The sequence below is a fragment of the Lynx rufus genome, unplaced genomic scaffold, assembly GCF_022079265.1.
Source record: "Lynx rufus isolate CCGP_SWC_20201006 ecotype Redwood Valley unplaced genomic scaffold, mLynRuf1.p SCAF_15, whole genome shotgun sequence".
Lineage (NCBI taxonomy): Eukaryota > Metazoa > Chordata > Mammalia > Carnivora > Felidae > Lynx > Lynx rufus.
Genome location: NW_025814829.1, coordinates 15702907 through 15721591, shown reverse-complemented (window position 1 = coordinate 15721591; position 18685 = coordinate 15702907). Strand labels below are relative to the sequence as shown.

The following is an 18685-nucleotide window of genomic DNA, read 5'->3' as shown; positions in this document are numbered from 1 at the left end:
TAATTGTGTTTAAGGAATGCCAGGAATGACATTTTGGTAATACTTCTCTACAAAGCATCATTGTCTTGTTACCAATTCACTGATTTACTTGCTAAGATTGTGCCGTAGTGGTACTGGGTTTGTCTGACTCCAGTCTGTTCAGTCTTTCAGGACAGGATGATTGCTTACTGGTGCTAGGTGCTTGGAGAATGATATGCAGTCATAATCCCTGCCCGCAACGTGCTTAGAGTTTAGTGGAAGAGATTGGTCTTAATCAATGAAATGCACAATTATGGTGGTGATAAGTGCTTCCTGGAGTGAAATGAGGACCATATTATATAGCAAAATTTGAGAACAATCTGTGAGACTATGCTCACTCCCAACACTGGCTATGGAGTTCAGGGTCCCCAAACTATCCTCACTTCTGGCAATTGCACGTTTAGTTAGGGGGTCCCCAAGACCACCCTCAGTTTCTGTAATTTGCTAGAAAAACTCATAGACCTTATTGAAAACTGTTATGGTTTATGACAGTGAAAAATACAGATTAAATTTAGCCACGGGAAGAGATACATGGCGCAGAGTCTGGGAAAGTCCCTTGCTAAGAGCTTCCAGTTGTCTTCTCCCAGTAGTTACAGATGGCACTAACTTTCCTGGCAACGATATGTGACAATATGTGCAGAGTATTGTCATCCAGGGAATCTCAACCAATTCTTGGTATCCAGAGTTTTTATTTGGCCTTAGTCACGCAGACCCGGTTGCCCACCCACGTGGCTGACCTCAGTCTCCCGGCACCCTGGAGGCTGAGCTGATATTGTTGACCCCAGATTCCACCCTAAGTCACAGTGTTAGACTGCCTTTGTGGACCAAATCCCTCAGGTAAACAAAGATGTTCTTACGGGGCCTGGCTTCTCAAGAGCTAAGTATACCTCCCAGGAGCCATGGGCAAAGGCAAGGCCTCTCTTTGGGCAAGATTAAATTTTTCATTATATATAACAATGGGACTTGACCTTTTCAAGGAGATCTGAGAAAGCTCTGCGTAAGTGACAATTCAGCTGAAGTCTAAAGTTCAAGTAGGTATTAACTGGGGGAAAGAGGTTGAGGATCATCCCAGATTAATAACAGCTTTATAGCAAAAGGAAGTAATAACTAGTAAAATGTACTAGAAGAAGGTCAGTATAACTGGAGTATAGATAGCAAGAAGGGGGATGGCATATGATATGGAGCTGAGCAGGGCATATGTTAATCAGAATTGGGTATAGTTAGGTGTAGAGATACAATGACTTATAAGAAATAGACGTTTTTCACTTCCAAGAACTGTCAAGATTACAGGCTCTTTTGTTGTTGTTGTTCCTTTGTGTGTGGATTCTATTCCAAAGATTACTTTGTGGCTCAAGATGATTATTGGAGCCTTCGCCATTCTACCTCAATTCTACATTCCAGACAGCAAGAAGGGGACAGCACATTTCTCCTTTAATGAACATTTTCCAGAATTTGTCTATGTCACATGCTTACTTCTCTGGCCAGAACTTAGTCACATTGCTGTTCTTAGCAGCAAAAGAGAGTGGGAAAGTTGTCTTCATTCTAGGTGGCCATGAACCCCGATAAAAATTGGGTTACTTTGTGAATATGGAAGGAGAAGGTGGTTATTAGAGAATAACTATCAGCCTTCTGCCACATATGTTGACAAAATTCAGATCATGTAGGGTATTTTAAGCCATGATTGAGACTTCTGTCTGTATCCTAAGAGTAAAAGAAGGTTATTAAAGTGTTTAAAGAAGGGTGACACAGTCAGATTATTATTTAGAAGAGATCCCTGTAGCCATAGTGTGGAGAATGCATTTGAGGAGAAGGTGGTAGTATAGAATATAAGACTAGTAATCAGGAGGCTTTTGCAGAAGTATATGCAAGAGTAGATAAAACACTGGTGGTAGAGATGGATGTGAACAGATCTGAGTAATACTCAGTGGATAAAGTAGCACCCTTAATGGGTAATGGGTTGGATGTGGAGATGAAGGCAGCAGACATAGTAGGTACGTGGAAGGGGATTATGACATTCCTTGATTGATGACACACACTCATGACTCCTGTCTTTTGTTTGGTTATTGTAAGTAATACAGTAAGCACTGAAGAACTCACTACCCAAACAAACTTCATCTAGTTATTTCCTTCTCTCTCACTGATTGTTCAGCAAAACTCTCATCCTCCCTCCCTTCATCCATTGTAATCCTCATGTTGAATTTGGTATATTATTTCTTTGCTTTCCCTCTTATGTATTGTAATACTAAAAAGGGTCTGTGTATATAAAATTTTTAATAGATAAAAAGTATCATACTTCTCAACTGAGAAAAGCAGTGCTGAAATAAAAACATTTATTTGGGGTCTCAATTGCAATTCAGGGAGTGTAGATTTGGGTAGCAACCCAAATCATGTTCCCCTAAGGAATGAAAGCCAAGGGTTTTAAAAAACAAAACTAATGCTTATTGTGTTGTTTGCAAAGAATTTTGATCGGTGTTGGCTCACAGAAAACTAATCTTGGCTGAATATAATTGGTTGCTAAGACTATCACTAAGCAAATTTTAACTGTAGCAAGTTGCAGGTGTTGGGCAGAGTCCTTGGAATTTATGCCTTTTGGCCCAGTTCAAAATTCCTGGTTTTATCCCGTGGGGATACCTAAGGCCCATTTCCTTAATGGCCTCCAGGCTCCATTTTATAACCCTTTGACATAAGTGATTGATTTCATTTCATTTCTCACATCTTCTGTGTAATTTTGGGGGACTTATTCTTTTGACTTAATATTCTATCATTAAGTTTCTCCTTTAAGTTGTTAATCATAGTAGTAGTTCCTTAATTTTGCATACTGTTTGATATCAATTACATGAAAATGCTGGGTTTATTTGCTTTCTCTTCCTAGATGGGCATTTGAGTTTTACATTTGAGTTATTGTCAATTGCGTGGCTATAAACATTTTTGTACATGTCTCCTGTTGTAAATGTGCAAATTTCTCTTGTATATAGAAGTAGAGTTGACTACATAAATACATCAAAGCTGCAATTATACTTCCACTAGCAATCTCTGAATTACTATGTAGCCACGTACTCCAATGTGTGGTGTTGTCAGGCCTTTTTAATTTTTGCCGGCCATGTTGTTCTAAAATGGTACTTCATTGTGGTCTTGGTTTACATCTCCCTGGTCACTTAATCATGTTGAAAGCGTTTCATATCCTTAGTGGCCTTAACTGTTTCTTTTGTGAAATTTCTGTTGAAATTATTTTTATTTTTTATGGGGTTAGTTGTGCTTTTCTTTTTGATTTGTGTGAGTTGTTTATGTATTCTTGATATTACTTCTTTAAGTTAGCGTCTTATTGTTTTATTTTTTCTGGGTGTCTTTTGGTGAATAGAATTTTATATTTTAGAGCCAGTGCTTTTTGTACCTTGTTTAAGAAATTGTTGTCTATCTGAGGTTGTAGAAGATATTGACCTGTGTATTTAAATTTTAATTTTTGACATCTATGTCCATAATTCATCAGGAGTTGGGTTTTGGTGTATCATGTGAAGTAGGAGTTCAATTTTATATTTTTCCATATGGATCATCATTTTTTTTCTATCCTCAATTTATGAAACATCTGTTGTCTCCCCTATTTGTCTGACATGCCACATCTGTTGTGTATCAGTTCCATACGTGTGTGTGTGTTTTCTGGACTGTACTCTGTTCCATTGATCACTTTGTCTGTCACTGCCAATATCACTGTCTAAATTTTTTTCACTTCTTCATAAGGTCTGGTATCTAATAGACCTGTCTCCTCTCCTTGCTCTTTTTCAGAAATATCCTTCTATTCTTGGCCCTATGCTCTTCATATAAATTTCAGAGGCATCTTATCAAGTTGTATGAAACATTCTGTTGAAATTTTGACTGGAATAGCATTGAATATAACAATTTGGGGAGAATGTATATCTTCATATGAAGTCATGAACATAGTATGTTATCTATTTAGATCTTTATTATCTTTAACATGTTACATTATTTTCTCTGTAGAGGCCTTTTACATCTAATTCATTTGTTAGATTTATCCTAATTCATTGATATTTCTGTTACAATTATAAATTGTCTTCTCTTCAGTTACATTTTCTAGGTGTTCAGTGTTGGTGAAATGAAAAGGCAATTCACTTTTATGTTTTAATACTATATTTAGCTATCTTGCTAAACTCTCCTATTATCTCTAATAATTTGTTGGGTTTTTTTTTGAGTGGGTTCTATCTTAAATTATTATATCAAATAATAACAGTTTTGTTTTTCCCTTTCAATTCCTTATGCCTCTAATTTATTTTTCTTTTCTTATTGCATGGCTAAGACCTTCAGTAAAATCATCATGATTTTAAAGGGAATACTTTCACCATTTTCTTGTGCTGGATGATGTTTACTCTAGTTTTTATTTTTATTTTTTAAATGTTCTTTTTCAGGTAAGGATGTTCTGTTATTAATTTAGTAAGATGTCTTTATTAAATTTTTTCAAATGCTTTTTCTGTACTTATTGAAATAATCATGTTTATTTTCTTTCTGTAGGTTAAATGCAGTCAGTTATGTTAATGACTTTTTAAAATATTAAATCATCCTTCCATATCTGGGATAAACCCAGTTGGTCATGATGTATTCTCTTGTTATGCACTGTCAGATTTAATTCAGTAGTATTTGTTTAGCATTTTTGCATTTGTTATTTTCTTTTTTCGTAAAGGCTTTGATTAATTTTAGTATTAGGGATTTGCTGGCTTCATGGCACGAGTTGGAATTACCTCTTTTTTTATTTTTCAAAGAATTCGTATAAAATTTAGATGGGCTGTTTCTTTATATTTTGATAGAATTGGCCTGTACAGCCATCTGGGCCTGATATTTTCTTTGTGAGTATATGTTTTAACTCTGGTTCAATTTAATATTTGAAAGGCTATTCAGGCTACTTATTTCTTCTTGATTTAGTTCTGGTAAGATTTTTTTTTTCTTTTGAATTTCTCCATTTTAACTTAATTTTATGAAAGTGTTTCATATGGTTGTTCTTAGTATTCCCCTGTTCTTTTTAATCTTATTTTTAGTTGTTTTCCTGACTCCCAGAATTCTGACTAGCATATTTGTGTAATAGAGGTTTTATGTACTCTATTAATCTATCACCTTTTATTTCCTATCTGTAGTAGGGTGGAAGTCCAGCTGATCTTGTTTCTGTTTTCAGCCATCTTGAGTCCTTGCTGTAAATCATCAAGCTGAATCTTTCATAATAAAAAATCTATTTTGATTATGTTATTTCAGCATGAAAAATCTCTTATTCCTAGGGCAAACTACTAATTGCACAAGGTCAGTGATTTTCTAGGTAGCAAATATCCTCCTGTGGCGACTACAGCCATACTAATACGAACCAGCGTGCTCCTCTCTTGAAGGCACCATGTATGTCACTTTGTTTTTTTGCTCACACCCTTCTTGCTTCCCTGAATGAATTTCCTTCTCTGTTCCCTAGGTCCTGTCAAGCTTTCAAAGCTCTATTAAAATTTTACATTCATAGAGAAACCTCTGATACTTCAGTTGAAGATTATTTCTTCCTTCATCATTTTGGTTTTCTACTCATCTCTTTTTCATGTATGGGTTTTGTTTTTTTTTTTCCTAAATTCTCCACAGGCAGGACATTTATTGTATCCTTTCTTTGTTTTGTCTTTTTTCTAGAGTCGTCTTCTCTTTAGGAAGTCACGGCTTTATTCTCAACCTTATTTTTCCTTGACTATAAATAAATATTGAAAATGTATTAATTTATTTTATAGCTATACCTCAGTGAAGCTTGATGGTAATTTAATGCGCTATTTCAAGAGCATTTCTCTGAGCATCCACTATATGCTTTTGTAGCAACTCTGAAAACAAGTTATTCTCTGGTCCAGGGGTTGCAGGTCACATGGCTGCAATGTCAGGGTGGCAGCGTGCATGTGTGACTTGGGTCATGTGTAAGAAAAGGGAGTGGAAGAGCCTAGACAAACTAAAGAATATATGTTCTCTCAAAGGAATTCAAACCAAATTCTTCAGGTTCCAGGGGAGCCCTGCTTGTGACCTCTTACTCTAGCCTCCTTTTACTGTCAAACTCTACTACTCTGTTTGAAAACGTGTTACAAGCCAGAGCATATATTAGAATACCCAGGATAAAGATTTAAAAATTAAAGATTTAAGAAGTTGGAGACTAAATAATTTATGCTGCAATGAATTTTTTGTGACATGAAGTAAAGTTAAAGTTCTCCCAAATAGATGTATGTAAGGTAATTTTTATGGGAGTTTCATGAGGCAAAAAAACCTCTTTAAACTGTCTTGTTCACTGTGCATGCCACACTTACCACAATGTCTGGCACACTATAGATATTTAGTAAATATTTGAGTGACTGGCATCTTTTTTAAGTTTTTTTTTTTTTTCTTTCCAAAATTTCGGCAATTCTGTACTATATGTAATATAACCACTTGGTGGCGCTAACCTCATTTTTAAACCCTGAAAGGTATTTTTATACTTCTGCACACCACGATTACTATTCTTCATATATACACGGAATGAGTTGTAATAAATTGTGGACAGTGTGAATCATTATTAACATCGAAGGAGAAATATCATTAACCACCGGGTTTTTTTACCTTTTAAAAGAAAAACCTTGAGATTTGATTGATTCTACAAAAAAACACACATTTAATGTATATAATTTGGTGAGTTTGGAAGGAGTTTTGTTTCTGATTCTTTAGAAAATGTTTCTCAAGTGATGGATTACGGATTTCAAGTCCTTAGGTCATAGTAGTAGTTGAGCCTGTCTGTTAGAGCCTCAGCATCTAGCACTGGGTACGTAGTATATCTTTAATGTGTGAATTTGAAAGAATGTGTGAATGAGTATAAATTTTAACTTCTTTTGACTTCACTTCTACCAACCCACTCCCAGATTATTTCACCCCACATAATTTTGGTCCAAGATAAGGGGGCACTGAGTCTTAACAAAGTTTTTAGTTAACCACCTTTATGAAATTTCTTTTAATCATTAAAATTTTTTATCCAAATTTATGAAAGAACTGTGATTCAGAACAAAATACATATTGAAATAAATCAGCAATATTAATTGGATTTTAGATTTCCTGTTACTTTTTTTCTTATTTGTCAATTATGGGATAGTTTTGAGTACAAGATATTATTAGAGAGGAATAACAGAAGCATGGTTGTATCATTATATTTGTTTGAGAATTGGGTGTAAGAGAGTGTTTCCTAGTGGAGAAAGCAGTCTTACTAAGGAGTTTTTCAAACATACAGGAGGAAAAAATTGAAGAATTGGTGGATTTCGCAAGACCTCAAAAGCCTCTGGCAACATGAAAAGTAGAAAAGTATAAGAATTTAAAAGAGAAGATAATTGAAAGTTTTTCTTCTGAAATCAAGCAGCATGTAAATAGTTTACTAAATTGTAAAATCATAAGTGAATTAGCCTTTTGGAAAGACACTAATTCCAAAATAGCATTTAATCATAGGGGCACCTGGGTGGCTCAGTCAGTTAAGCGTCCAACTATTGATTTTGGCTTAGGTCATGATCTCACTGTCATGAGATTGAGCCCCAAATCAGGCTCCGCAAAGAGTGTGGGGCTTACTTGGATTCTCTCTTGCTCTCTGCCTCCCCATCCTGTTTGCGCTTGCTTGAGCATACACGCACTCTGTCTCAAAATAAACATTAAAAAAAAGAAATAGTATTTAACGATAACATAGTAATAAGGTATAGAAATAGGACTAAATTGTATTTTTAAAAATAATTTTCCAAATTTAGTTCAACTTTACAGTTAATGTTGCTGTGGTATTCACAGTAATCATCTAAGGTTCTTTCCAGCTCTATAATCTCAACCCTGTAGGGGCTATAGAGAATATGGAAGAAGCCCTTGTCCGTAGTGGGTTATAGTCTGGTTAGAGAGACCACATGTATGTACAGAGCCAGCCTAACATGGTGGCTAAGTGTACAAATTCTAGAACCAGACTCTGCCTCTTGCTTAGCTCTGTACCCTTTGGGTAAGTTACTTAATTTCTTTGTACCTTAGCTTCCACAAATGTAAAATGAGAATAATATTACTCCTTCTTCATAGGTTGTTGAGAGAATTAAAAGAATTCATACAGGGGCGCCTGGGTGGCGCAGTCGGTTAAGCGTCCGACTTCAGCCAGGTCACAATCTCGCGGTCCGTGAGTTCGAGCCCCGCGTCGGGCTCTGGGCTGACGGCTCAGAGCCTGGAGCCCGTTTCCGATTCTGTGTCTCCCTCTCTCTCTGCCCCTCCCCCGTTCATGCTCTGTCTCTCTCTGTCCCAAAAATAAATAAACGTTGAAAAAAAAAATTAAAAAAAAAAAAGAATTAATACATATGAAGTGCCTAAAAAGTACCTGGCACATAGTAAGGAGCTATCTGAATGTTTTTTCACTCTGATTAGAATGTAAGGTCCACTCATTTTTTAAAATAGTTAACAGCTAAATGACAGCACTGTAAAGACTATATATGACTGAGATGAAAAAATGCGTGGACAATGTATATCCTTTTTAGGAAATCAAAGAAGGGTAGAAATAGCAGTTGTTGGATAATTTCTCTAAAAGCCACATAGGTAAGTTGGAGCTTGTGCTGGGTTCTGAAATATGGGTTTAATTTGAATAGGTAGAAATGAATGTAGGAAGACGTAAATAGGAGGGAAGACAAGTTCTGTTGGTTTCATCAGCTGTGTTTAGATGAGGAAAGATTGGCCTTGCTACCCTAACTGGATTGGTTTCTTGATGTTCTGAGTTTATTTGGTTTCCTAGAATTCTCAACTGCAGAATTGCAGTAAATTCCTAAAAAATATATTAGAATGGAATTAAACATGTTTATTTAAAAAATTTTTTAAAAAATGTTTATTTATTTTTGAAAGAGAGAAAGAGAGAGAGAGAGAGCAAGCACAGGCAGGGGAGGGGCAGAGAGAGAGGGAGACACAGAATCCGAAGCAGGCTCCAGGCTCTGAGCTGTCAGCACAGAGCCTGACGTGGGGCTCTAACTCAAAAACTGTGAGATCAAGATCTGAGCCAAAGTTGGATGCTCAACTGACTGAGCCACCCAGGTGCCCGAATTAGACATGTTTATTATGCTTATGTTAAGACTATACGAAATAAATTTTGAAAACTATTAGCTTTATTCATATTTTGGATGGCATTGTCATCATTTAAAAGCTGCTTTTTAAACCATAAATTTATAATATTTTGCTTTTATATTTTATAGGTTATTAACAATGCTTGTGCTACCCAAGCTATAGTCAGTGTGTTACTGAACTGTACCCATCAAGATGTCCATTTAGGAGAGACATTGTCAGAGTTTAAAGAATTTTCACAAAGTTTTGATGCAGCTGTGAGTATAATCATATTATTCCTAAAATGCTCCATTTTTGATAGTTTGTGATAATTCTTTTTTTAATAGGCTACTTTAAAAATTATTTTAGATGAAAGGTTTGGCACTGAGCAATTCAGATGTGATTCGACAAGTACACAACAGTTTTGCCAGGTAAAGAGACTTTTTGTTAAATAAACACTTTCTTTCATGCTTGTCTGTGTCTCACTATTTTTTTCTTCACTGTAGACAGCAAATGTTTGAATTTGATGCAAAAACGTCTGCAAAAGAAGAAGATGCTTTTCATTTTGTCAGTTATGTTCCTGTAAACGGAAGATTGTATGAATTAGATGGATTAAGAGAAGGACCGATTGATTTAGGTACTCTGGTTCCTGTTCCTGGTATTTCACTTTTGACAAGGAAAAAAGATTGGGTATTCTCCTTCATTTTAGCCACAGTACTGCTTAGATTTTGAAGGGGAAGGTAACTGTGAGGTAGTATAATGTCATCAAAGTCTTAAGTTTTTCATTACTTTGTGAAGTTAAATAACACAGGAAGGACATGTTGCTGATCTCTACATTTTCTCTGTTGGCTTCTATCTGGTCACCCATTCTGTATTCCTTAGAGCCTATCAAATATAAAGGAAGTAAAAGATCAAACAGAACAGTCAGTTTTGCTATAAAACTGGTAGCTATGCTAAAACTTAAGATGAAAAAGAGGATTAAAACAACTGGATAAAATTGGTTTTGCATTATGTGTGAATTTCAGTTTTTAATTTATAGTTATTATGGTTGGGAGTCAGGATTATTTTGCTGCTAGTACGATGATGATTTTTCTTTGCTCTCAGTTTTATCACTAAAATGGAGGTAGTTATTCTTATTTCACGAAGTTGTGAATTTTAATAGGATAACTTCCTGATTCGTGACTTTTTTGAACAGTTGTTCAGCACTTACTAAGTGACACAATAATGTGGTAATGCAAATTATATTAATGCTTTTTACCCTTACCATTACTAAGAAAATAAGAATTGAAGCTTAACATAGTTAAGCTTATAAGGGTAGTTAATCCTAAAAGGATTTTTACCATCCTGAATTTGCCAAAATTTTTATAAAAAGATCTTTTAGACTCACTTTTGAAATAATTTTAATATTGATTTTATTTGATTTAATTGCTTTCAAATTTCTTTCTAGGTGCATGCAATCAAGATGACTGGATCAGCGCAGTGAGGCCAGTCATAGAAAAAAGGATACAAAAGTAAATGCTCAGCTAATCTTACTAGCATAGTATTCTGGAATTTAAACTTATTTTTTCAACTTTTATTATTATTTTAGCAATGCTTGTTGAACATCTACTTTGGATTGGATTAATGTGTTCAGGAAGAAATCTCTAAATTCTACATAGTAATATGTCATCTTTATAAAAGTTAGACATGCAGATCTCCATTTAGATATTTTGTATAGTTTTGTAGAGTTTTGTTTTTAGGCATCTATTTTTTTTTTTTTTAATTTTTTTTCAACGTTTATTTATTTTTGGGACAGAGAGAGACAGAGCATGAACGGGGGAGGGGCAGAGAGAGAGGGAGACACAGAATCGGAAACAGGCTCCAGGCTCCGAGCCATCAGCCCAGAGCCTGACGCGGGGCTCGAACTCCCGGACCGCGAGATCGTGACCTGGCTGAAGTCGGACGCTTAACCGACTGCGCCACCCAGGCGCCCCTCTATTTTTTTTTATTAAATTAAAACTTTTATTTTGAGATAATTATATATTCATATTCAGTTATAACTATAATACAGAGAGATCCCATGCACCCTTAATCCGCAGTGGTAACATCTGGCAAAACTGTAGTCCAGTGTCAACAGCCAGAATATTGACATTGATATAGTCGAGGTATAGAATGATTTAATTACCACAAGGATTTCCTCTTTTAGAGCCACCGATGCTTCCCCCTGCTGCCACTCCTCCTGCCTCCTTAATCCCTAGTTTTAAAATTTTTTGTCCGTTAAAGAATGTTGTATAATTGGAATCATACGATATATAAACTTTTTGGACTGGCTTCTTTCACTCAGCACAATTTTCTGGAGATTTATCCAGGTTGTTAAAAGTAGTTCAGTCTTTTCTCTTGATGGGTAATAGCTATGGTATGGATATACCTTTTTTTTTTTTTTTTTTTGTCCATTTACCCATTGAAGGATATGTGGATTGCTTTCAGTTTTTGGCTGTTATGAATAAAGCTGCAATAAACCTTTGTACAGATTTTTGTGTGAACATAAGTTCATTTCTGTGGGATAAATGCCCAAGAGTGCCATTGCTGAGTTGTAAATGCATGTTTAATTGTTTTTTTTTTTTAACGTTTATTTATTTTTGAGACAGAGAGAGACAGAGCATGAACAGGGGAGGGGCAGAAAGAGAGGGAGACACAGAATCTGAAATAGGCTCCAGGCTCTGAGCTGTCAGCACAGAGCCCGACACGGGGCTCGAACTCACTGACCATGAGATCATGACCTGAGCCGAAGTCGGACGCCCAACCGACCAAGCCACCCAGGCGCCCCGCATGTTTAATTTTTTGAGAAACTGCCAAACTCTTTCCCAGAGTGGCTGTACCATTTTACATTCCCACCAGCAACGTATGAGTGATCCTGTTTCTCCGCATCCTTACTAGCATTTGGTTTTGTCAAAACTTTTTATTTTAGCTATTCTAGTAGGTGGATAGTGATGTTTCATTGTGGCTTTGATCTGCATTTCTCTAATGACTAATGATGTTGAAAATCTTTCCATGACTTTTGCCTATTTTGTAATTGGGTTGTGTGTGTGTGTGTTTTTTTTTTTTTTTTCTTTGACTGTTGAGCCTTGAGGTTCTTTACATACTCTGGATAGTACTAGTCCTTCATCAGACACATTGCCTGCAAATATTCTCTCCTAGTATGTAACCTGTCCCCTAATTCTCCCACACAGTCTGTCACAGAGCAAAAGCTCTTAATCTCAGTGAAGTCTAATTTATGAATCTTTTCTACTATGAATTGTATTTTTGTGGTCAAGTCTAAGAATTCTTTGTCTAGCCATAGATCCTAAAGATTTTCTCTTGGTCTTTTTTTCTAAAAAGTTTATATTTTAACAGTTTACATTTAAGTCTGTGATCTACTTTGAGTTAATTTTTGTATATGTTGTAAAGTAAGTCTAAGTTCATTTTGTTGCCTGTGCATGTCCAGTTGCTCTAGCACCATTTGTTGAAAAGGCTATCCTTCCTGTAGAAATTTGGGTAGAATTGTAAAAAACCAGTTTGAGTATATTTGTGTTGGGTATTTCTGGGTTCACTACTCTGTTCTGTTGACCTATTTGTCTGCTCTTTGCCAGTACTACACAGTCTTTTTTCACCTTTATTTTTAATTTTTTTGAATGTTTATTTTGAGAGAGGCAGAGGGAGTGCAAGCATGAGTGGGGGGGGCAGAGTGGGAGGGTAGAGAAAGAATCCAGGCAGGCTCTGTGCAGAGCCTGTCTGACAGCACAGAGCCCAACATGGGGCTTGATCCCATGAACTGTGAGATCATGACCTGAGCCAGAATTAAGAGTTGGATGCTTAACTGACTGAGCCACCTACATGCCCCTGTACTACACAGTGTTGATTACTCTAGCTATATTATAAGTCTCAAAATCAGATAAACTGACACCTACAACTTTATTCTTTTTCTTCAAAATTGTTTCAGCTATTATAGTTCCTGTGTCTTCTCATATAAATTTTAGTATAATCTTGTTCATATCTATAAAAATTCTTGCTGGGATTTGGTTAGGAATTGTGTCAAACATTTATATCCATTTGGGGAGAATTGGCATCTTTTCTATGATGAGTCTTCCAGTCTAGACTTGAACATGGTATGTCTCTTTATTAACTTTGATCTTCTCTAATTTATTTCATCAGCATTTTGTAGTTTTCAGCATACAAATCCTGTACATGTTTTGTCAGATTTACAGCCAAGCATTTCTTAGTCTTTTGAGTGATTACAAATAATAGGATTTCTTTGATCATTGTTAATATGTAGAAACACAGTTGATTATTTTCTTTCTTTTTCTTGTATCCTTTGACCTTGCTGATCTTACCCACCAGCTTTAGAAGGTTTTTTTATGAGTTCCTTGGCATTTTCTACACAGATAATCATGCCATATGCAAATAAGGGCAGTTATGGATTTGTCTACTTTTAAAAAAAATTTTTTAAATGTTTATTTTTTTTGAGAGAAAGAGAGAGAGCGTGCACATATACACAAGCTGGGGAGGGACAGAGAGAGAGAGGAAATTCGAAGCTCAGTGCAGAGACTGACATGGGGCTCGATCTCACAGCCGTGAGATCATGACCTGAGCCAAAATCAAGAGTCAGATCTTAACTGACTGAGCCATCCAGGTGCCCCAAGGATTTTATCAGCTTTATCAGTTTTATCAGCTTTCCTTTACATATTTTGCAGGTGTGTTGTTTGGAGTTATAAACATTTGTTGCCATTTCTTCTTGGTGGATTGATCTTTTTATCATTACATAATGTCCCTTTTTAGTAATTTTCTTTGTTTTGAAATTTACTTTATCTCATAGTAATATAGCCAGTCTTGCGTTTTTATTTTTGATTAGTGTTTTCAGTCAAGTTGAGATTTTCATCATTTTTAATATGACAAATGATTACAGATTGAAACCTGGACATTTGGGGTTTTATATAATAAGTGTCTGTACTCTGTATAATAAAACTTCTTGTTAAGCTGGTTTATATGGGCACTGCTCTGGCAGGCTATATCAGGGATGCTACCTCATTACTGCAGGTGGGAGTAGAAATTCAGGTTCCTCACTGTCCCTCCATTGATACCTAAGGTGGGAGGGTTTCCTTGTTATGCTAGGCAGCGATGGGAGTTCTGGCCCCTAAAAGAGCATCTGCTGATACCACCCTGGCTGGGTTTGCCTTGTTACTGCTTGCTATGTGGCTTCACTGTCGCTAAAGTGGGGGAGGCTTCTTCACCACGGTATGGTAGTGACTTCCCACTTGGCTTCCCATTTGGTCTCCTCTGGACACTGCACATAGGTGTCATTACACCCACAGGGATGAAAGTCCCATCTCCCTGCTCAGCCTTTGCTGTAGATAGGGTTGGGGCCACAGTTTTTCCACTGTGTTTAGCTCTGGTAGAGTGGTTATTGTCTAAAGGTTTTTCTGTCTCATGAATTGCCCCTTTCCGATTTGGATAAGAAAGAGCAGACTTTTTTTGGTACTTCTTTTTGGTCTGTGCCTGTTGGCATTTCTTGGTTGCTGGCTTCTTCTCCAAGTCTAGGATATACAAAGGCAAATGAGATAACTCAAGGAGTGTACCACTGTGTCATTTTTGGGTCCTGGTTCCCTAGCTTGCCTGCCTTCTCTCCACCTTTCAGAATTTTCATTTTTCCTTGCCTTTAAAAAAAAAAATAATATATATACATATATATATATATATGTGTGTGTATATATGTGTATATATGTATATATATATACATGTATATATTATGTCTAGTATTTTAGTTTGTTATTTTCTTAGTGGGAGGAATAGGGAAATGGAAGTTCCATAGCAGTTTTATAAACAACATTTGTACGTAGTTCAAAGCACTATAGGTTATATTGGGCCATGTGCTTTCCAGTGGATAGAATTTTGTATGAGAAAATGTTAGAGGTGAATAATGCAAAGACAGGCTTACATTTTCTATATACATCTTGAATAAGCACCATTCATGTAATATTGGCAGTAATTTTTCTACTGTCAATCCCTATCATAAACAAGCTTATATCATTGTGATACTCTGGTATCAGAGTAGTGAAAATAGCATTCGGAAGTTTTACAACAGGATATAATCACATTAATAAAATACATAAATATTTCACAACTTATTTATAATGAAATATAAAGTATAAAGTGAAATTTAAAAATATATTAATTAAAAATAGCAACTATATAATGACTTAGAAAAAAGTGTAAGTTAGGAATGTGGTTAATTACCATAAAAATGCCAGTATAATTAATCTAACAAATGTGAGGTCTTAGTTTAGTTATTTTTTTCTGAGGTCAGAACATTTAAAAGTTTGTGATTAAATTTAGCCAGGTGTTTGTTGTTGTTGTTGTTGTTGTTTTTACTGCAGTTGTATCCTTTCATATATGAAAGCCTTTTTTAAATGTCTATTTTCATTGTTAGCCATTGATAGATTTGTGTTTATCCTAGAGAGCCATAGGGTAATCACAATAGATTATTTTAATTGTAATAGTGTTACAATTCTTTATTACATTATAAACTTTAACTTTTTTGTAGGTACAGTGAAGGTGAAATTCGATTTAACTTAATGGCCATTGTGTCTGACAGAAAAATGATATATGAACAGAAGATAGCAGAGTTACAAAGACAACTTGCTGAGGTTTGTGGCCATGTTTTAAATTTTTTTTTTGTTAAGCATTTATTTATTTTTGAGGGAGAGACAGAGCATGAGTGGGGGAGGGGCAGAGAGGGGGGAGACAGAATTTGAAGCAGACTCCAGGCTCTGAGCTGTCAGCACAGAGGCTGATGCGGGGCTTGAACCCACGAACCATGAGATCATGACCTAAGCCGAAGTTGGAGGCTTAACCAACTGAGCCACCCAGGCACCTCTTTTGGCCATGTTTTTAAGTGCAAAGTTCTAGTTTAGTTATTTTAGGGAAAGTATTCTTTATCTCTCTTTCTTGCTCTACTTCCTTTGTTCTCTCTCTCTCTCTCTCTCTCTCTCTCTCTCTCTTTCCCTCCCTCCCTACCTCCTTCTCTTTCCTCATTCCTTCCTTCCTGATTTAATCAAGTGTCCTGAGTGGTGATTAAGAGAATACACTCTGGAGTCAGGTTGCCTAGATTCAGCTCCTGGCGTTGTCACTTAATGGATGCATGAATTGGAATATTTCTTTGTGCTTCAGTTTCTTAAGGTCAAATGAAAATAGTATTTACCTTATAAGGCTGTTGTGAGGATTAAATGAGATGATATATGTAAGCCACTTAAAACAAATATTAAATGGATATAAGTATTAGCAATTAACTAATTTCATTATATAATTAAGCAAGTTAGAATATATTTCTCAAAGAATTAATTGGGTACATTTCGATACATGTAATCTTTACTAGTCTATATGATTGATTATCTCTCTGTAGTAAATATGATTGGAGAAGATAATTAGTAATAGTACCTTTTTTACATTCTTTGATCCCATATTCTTAAGAACATATTTAAGCATATTTATTTTATAGCTGAACAAAAGATTATAGCAACACAGCATATTGCAGTATAGATTGTTTTTAGTTAAAAATGCATATGTGTTATTGTAGAACATAGAAATATGGATGGTACTACTTAGGGCTTTTGTCCTTTAATATTGCAGTTAGTAGGCTGGAATTCTGTCACCAATATTAAGAGTAAAATTTGGAAATAATTGTACTATGTATATAATTTTAAAATATTTTGGACTCAAGCCTCAATCATTAGGGTATGGTGTTTCTTTTTCTTTACCCTAAGGAGGAACCCATGGATACAGATCAGGGTAATAATATGTTAAGTGCTATTCAGTCAGAGGTTGCCAAAAATCAGATGCTTATTGAAGAAGAAGTACAGAAACTAAAAAGATATAAGGTATGTTTTCATTTTATTTGTTCCTTTATTGTTTTAATATAGAGTAGTATATTTTAACATGAAAGTATGTTGAATACTTGATTGTTTTCCCCCATCAATTACTAGTTTTCAGAATAATGAGTTGATTCCGTGGCACCCCACAAAGGGTAACTCGTGAGATTTCTTTCTTTTTAATTTTTTTTTGAAGTGTTGTTATGAACAGATTTTTTAACTGATTTGATGCTTCAGTTCACTGCAGTTATGGATGATCAGATTATTTCATCTTTGGCCATTAGGATCAACTTCAAGCTGTCTCCTAAGTTCTTTTGATGGGATTCTCTTCATCTCTGATAGTTTCCTTGCTTTCTAGCATGACTAGATGTTTCAGAATCACCTTGTAGATCTCCTGCTTCAGACTTGGATTAGCCATTTTTTCAAGAAACTCTGTGTCCTATTGTTGGGAAATGGTATTTAGAAACCACTCTTTGGGTACACAGTGATACCAATTGGTCATTATGCCTAGGCCTTTTCAGAGCTAAGAAATACATTTTTGTTTGCTGCTTGTTTTAGTTTGAAGAGAAAATATAATGTGAATTCAGTATTCAAATTTAGAATTAAAGGCCTTGGGGTGCCTGGTTTACCCAGCTGGTAGAGCATGGGACTCTTGATCTCAGGGTCATGAGTTCAAGACCCATGTTGCATGTGGAGCCTACTTAAAAAAAAAGAAAGAATTAAATGGCTTTATACTTGAAATTAACTATTTGCATCTTCTCCCTCTCTCTTTTTTAAATGCTTATTTAGAGAGAGAGAGAGAGAGAGAGAGAAAGCATGTGAGTACATACATGAGTAAGGGAGGGGCAGAGAGAGAATCCCAATCAGGCTCCGTGCTATCAGCGCAGAGCCCTATGTGGGGCTCCATCCCGTGAATCCTGAGATCATGACCTGAGCCGAAATCAAGACTCGCGTGCTCAACTGACTGAGCCACCCAGGCACCTCACATTTCTCTCTCTTAAGCTGAAAATCTTGATTCCTAACAATATTAACGTAATTACTTATTTGCTTTATGCTGTATATATATAGTATATTCATGTATAAGCAAATAATTATTTGCTTTATGCTATATATATATAACATGTGCATATATTTGTAAGTATATATAAGTGTATATATATAAAGGTACAGAAACAGCAATAGTAGTAAGTAGCATTAATAACAACTGAAAGTTTTTTCTTAGGATATATCCCATTTTGGATATATAATCAAACTACTATGTTTTTAAAGTTATTTCAGAAAATTTTCTCTTGGTGTGATTCTATCACCAATTTGGTACACAGTTGGGTTCATTTATTTTATTTTCCTTTTTAATTTTTTAGGGTGTTAAAATTTTTTTTATTTAATTTTAATTATGGCAAACATTTATGTAATTGAAAGGCAAATATAAAGCAATGTGATCTTTAATAATGTCATTCTCCTTCATTTGCAATCTGATAAGCTTTTTTCAGAGACAGTAAAAAGTGTGAAGGGAGCTCTGAATTTTGTGTGAGTTTGGAAATGGTAGTTATATTATTTTTCATGTGTATCATAGTAGGAAAAGCATTGGTTTTCATTTGAATCTCACTTTGAAGGCAAGGATTGTCTTTTTTAAAATTTTTAATTGATCATCACAGTGTTAGCATAGTGCTTTGCATCATATTTAACAGTGTACAAATAACTGTTAAATAAAATAAGTG

At 35.4% G+C, this 18685-nt stretch overlaps 1 protein-coding gene across 2 annotated transcripts in view; it reads left to right on the top strand.

Moving 5' to 3' along the window:
• The window catches only part of UCHL5 (ubiquitin C-terminal hydrolase L5), a 39653-nt gene that overhangs the window by 13831 nt on the left and 7137 nt on the right, over positions 1-18685 (top strand). The window contains exons 4-9 of one of the 2 annotated variants that reach the window (XM_047076565.1): positions 9240-9365; positions 9457-9518; positions 9594-9724; positions 10535-10598; positions 15644-15746; positions 16866-16976. In XM_047076565.1, the coding sequence (XP_046932521.1) occupies positions 9240-9365; positions 9457-9518; positions 9594-9724; positions 10535-10598; positions 15644-15746; positions 16866-16976 (597 nt within the window). Of the gene's footprint in view, positions 1-9239; positions 9366-9456; positions 9519-9593; positions 9725-10534; positions 10599-15643; positions 15747-16862; positions 16977-18685 lie in introns of both variants that reach the window. The other variant, XM_047076564.1, reaches the window with a different exon arrangement.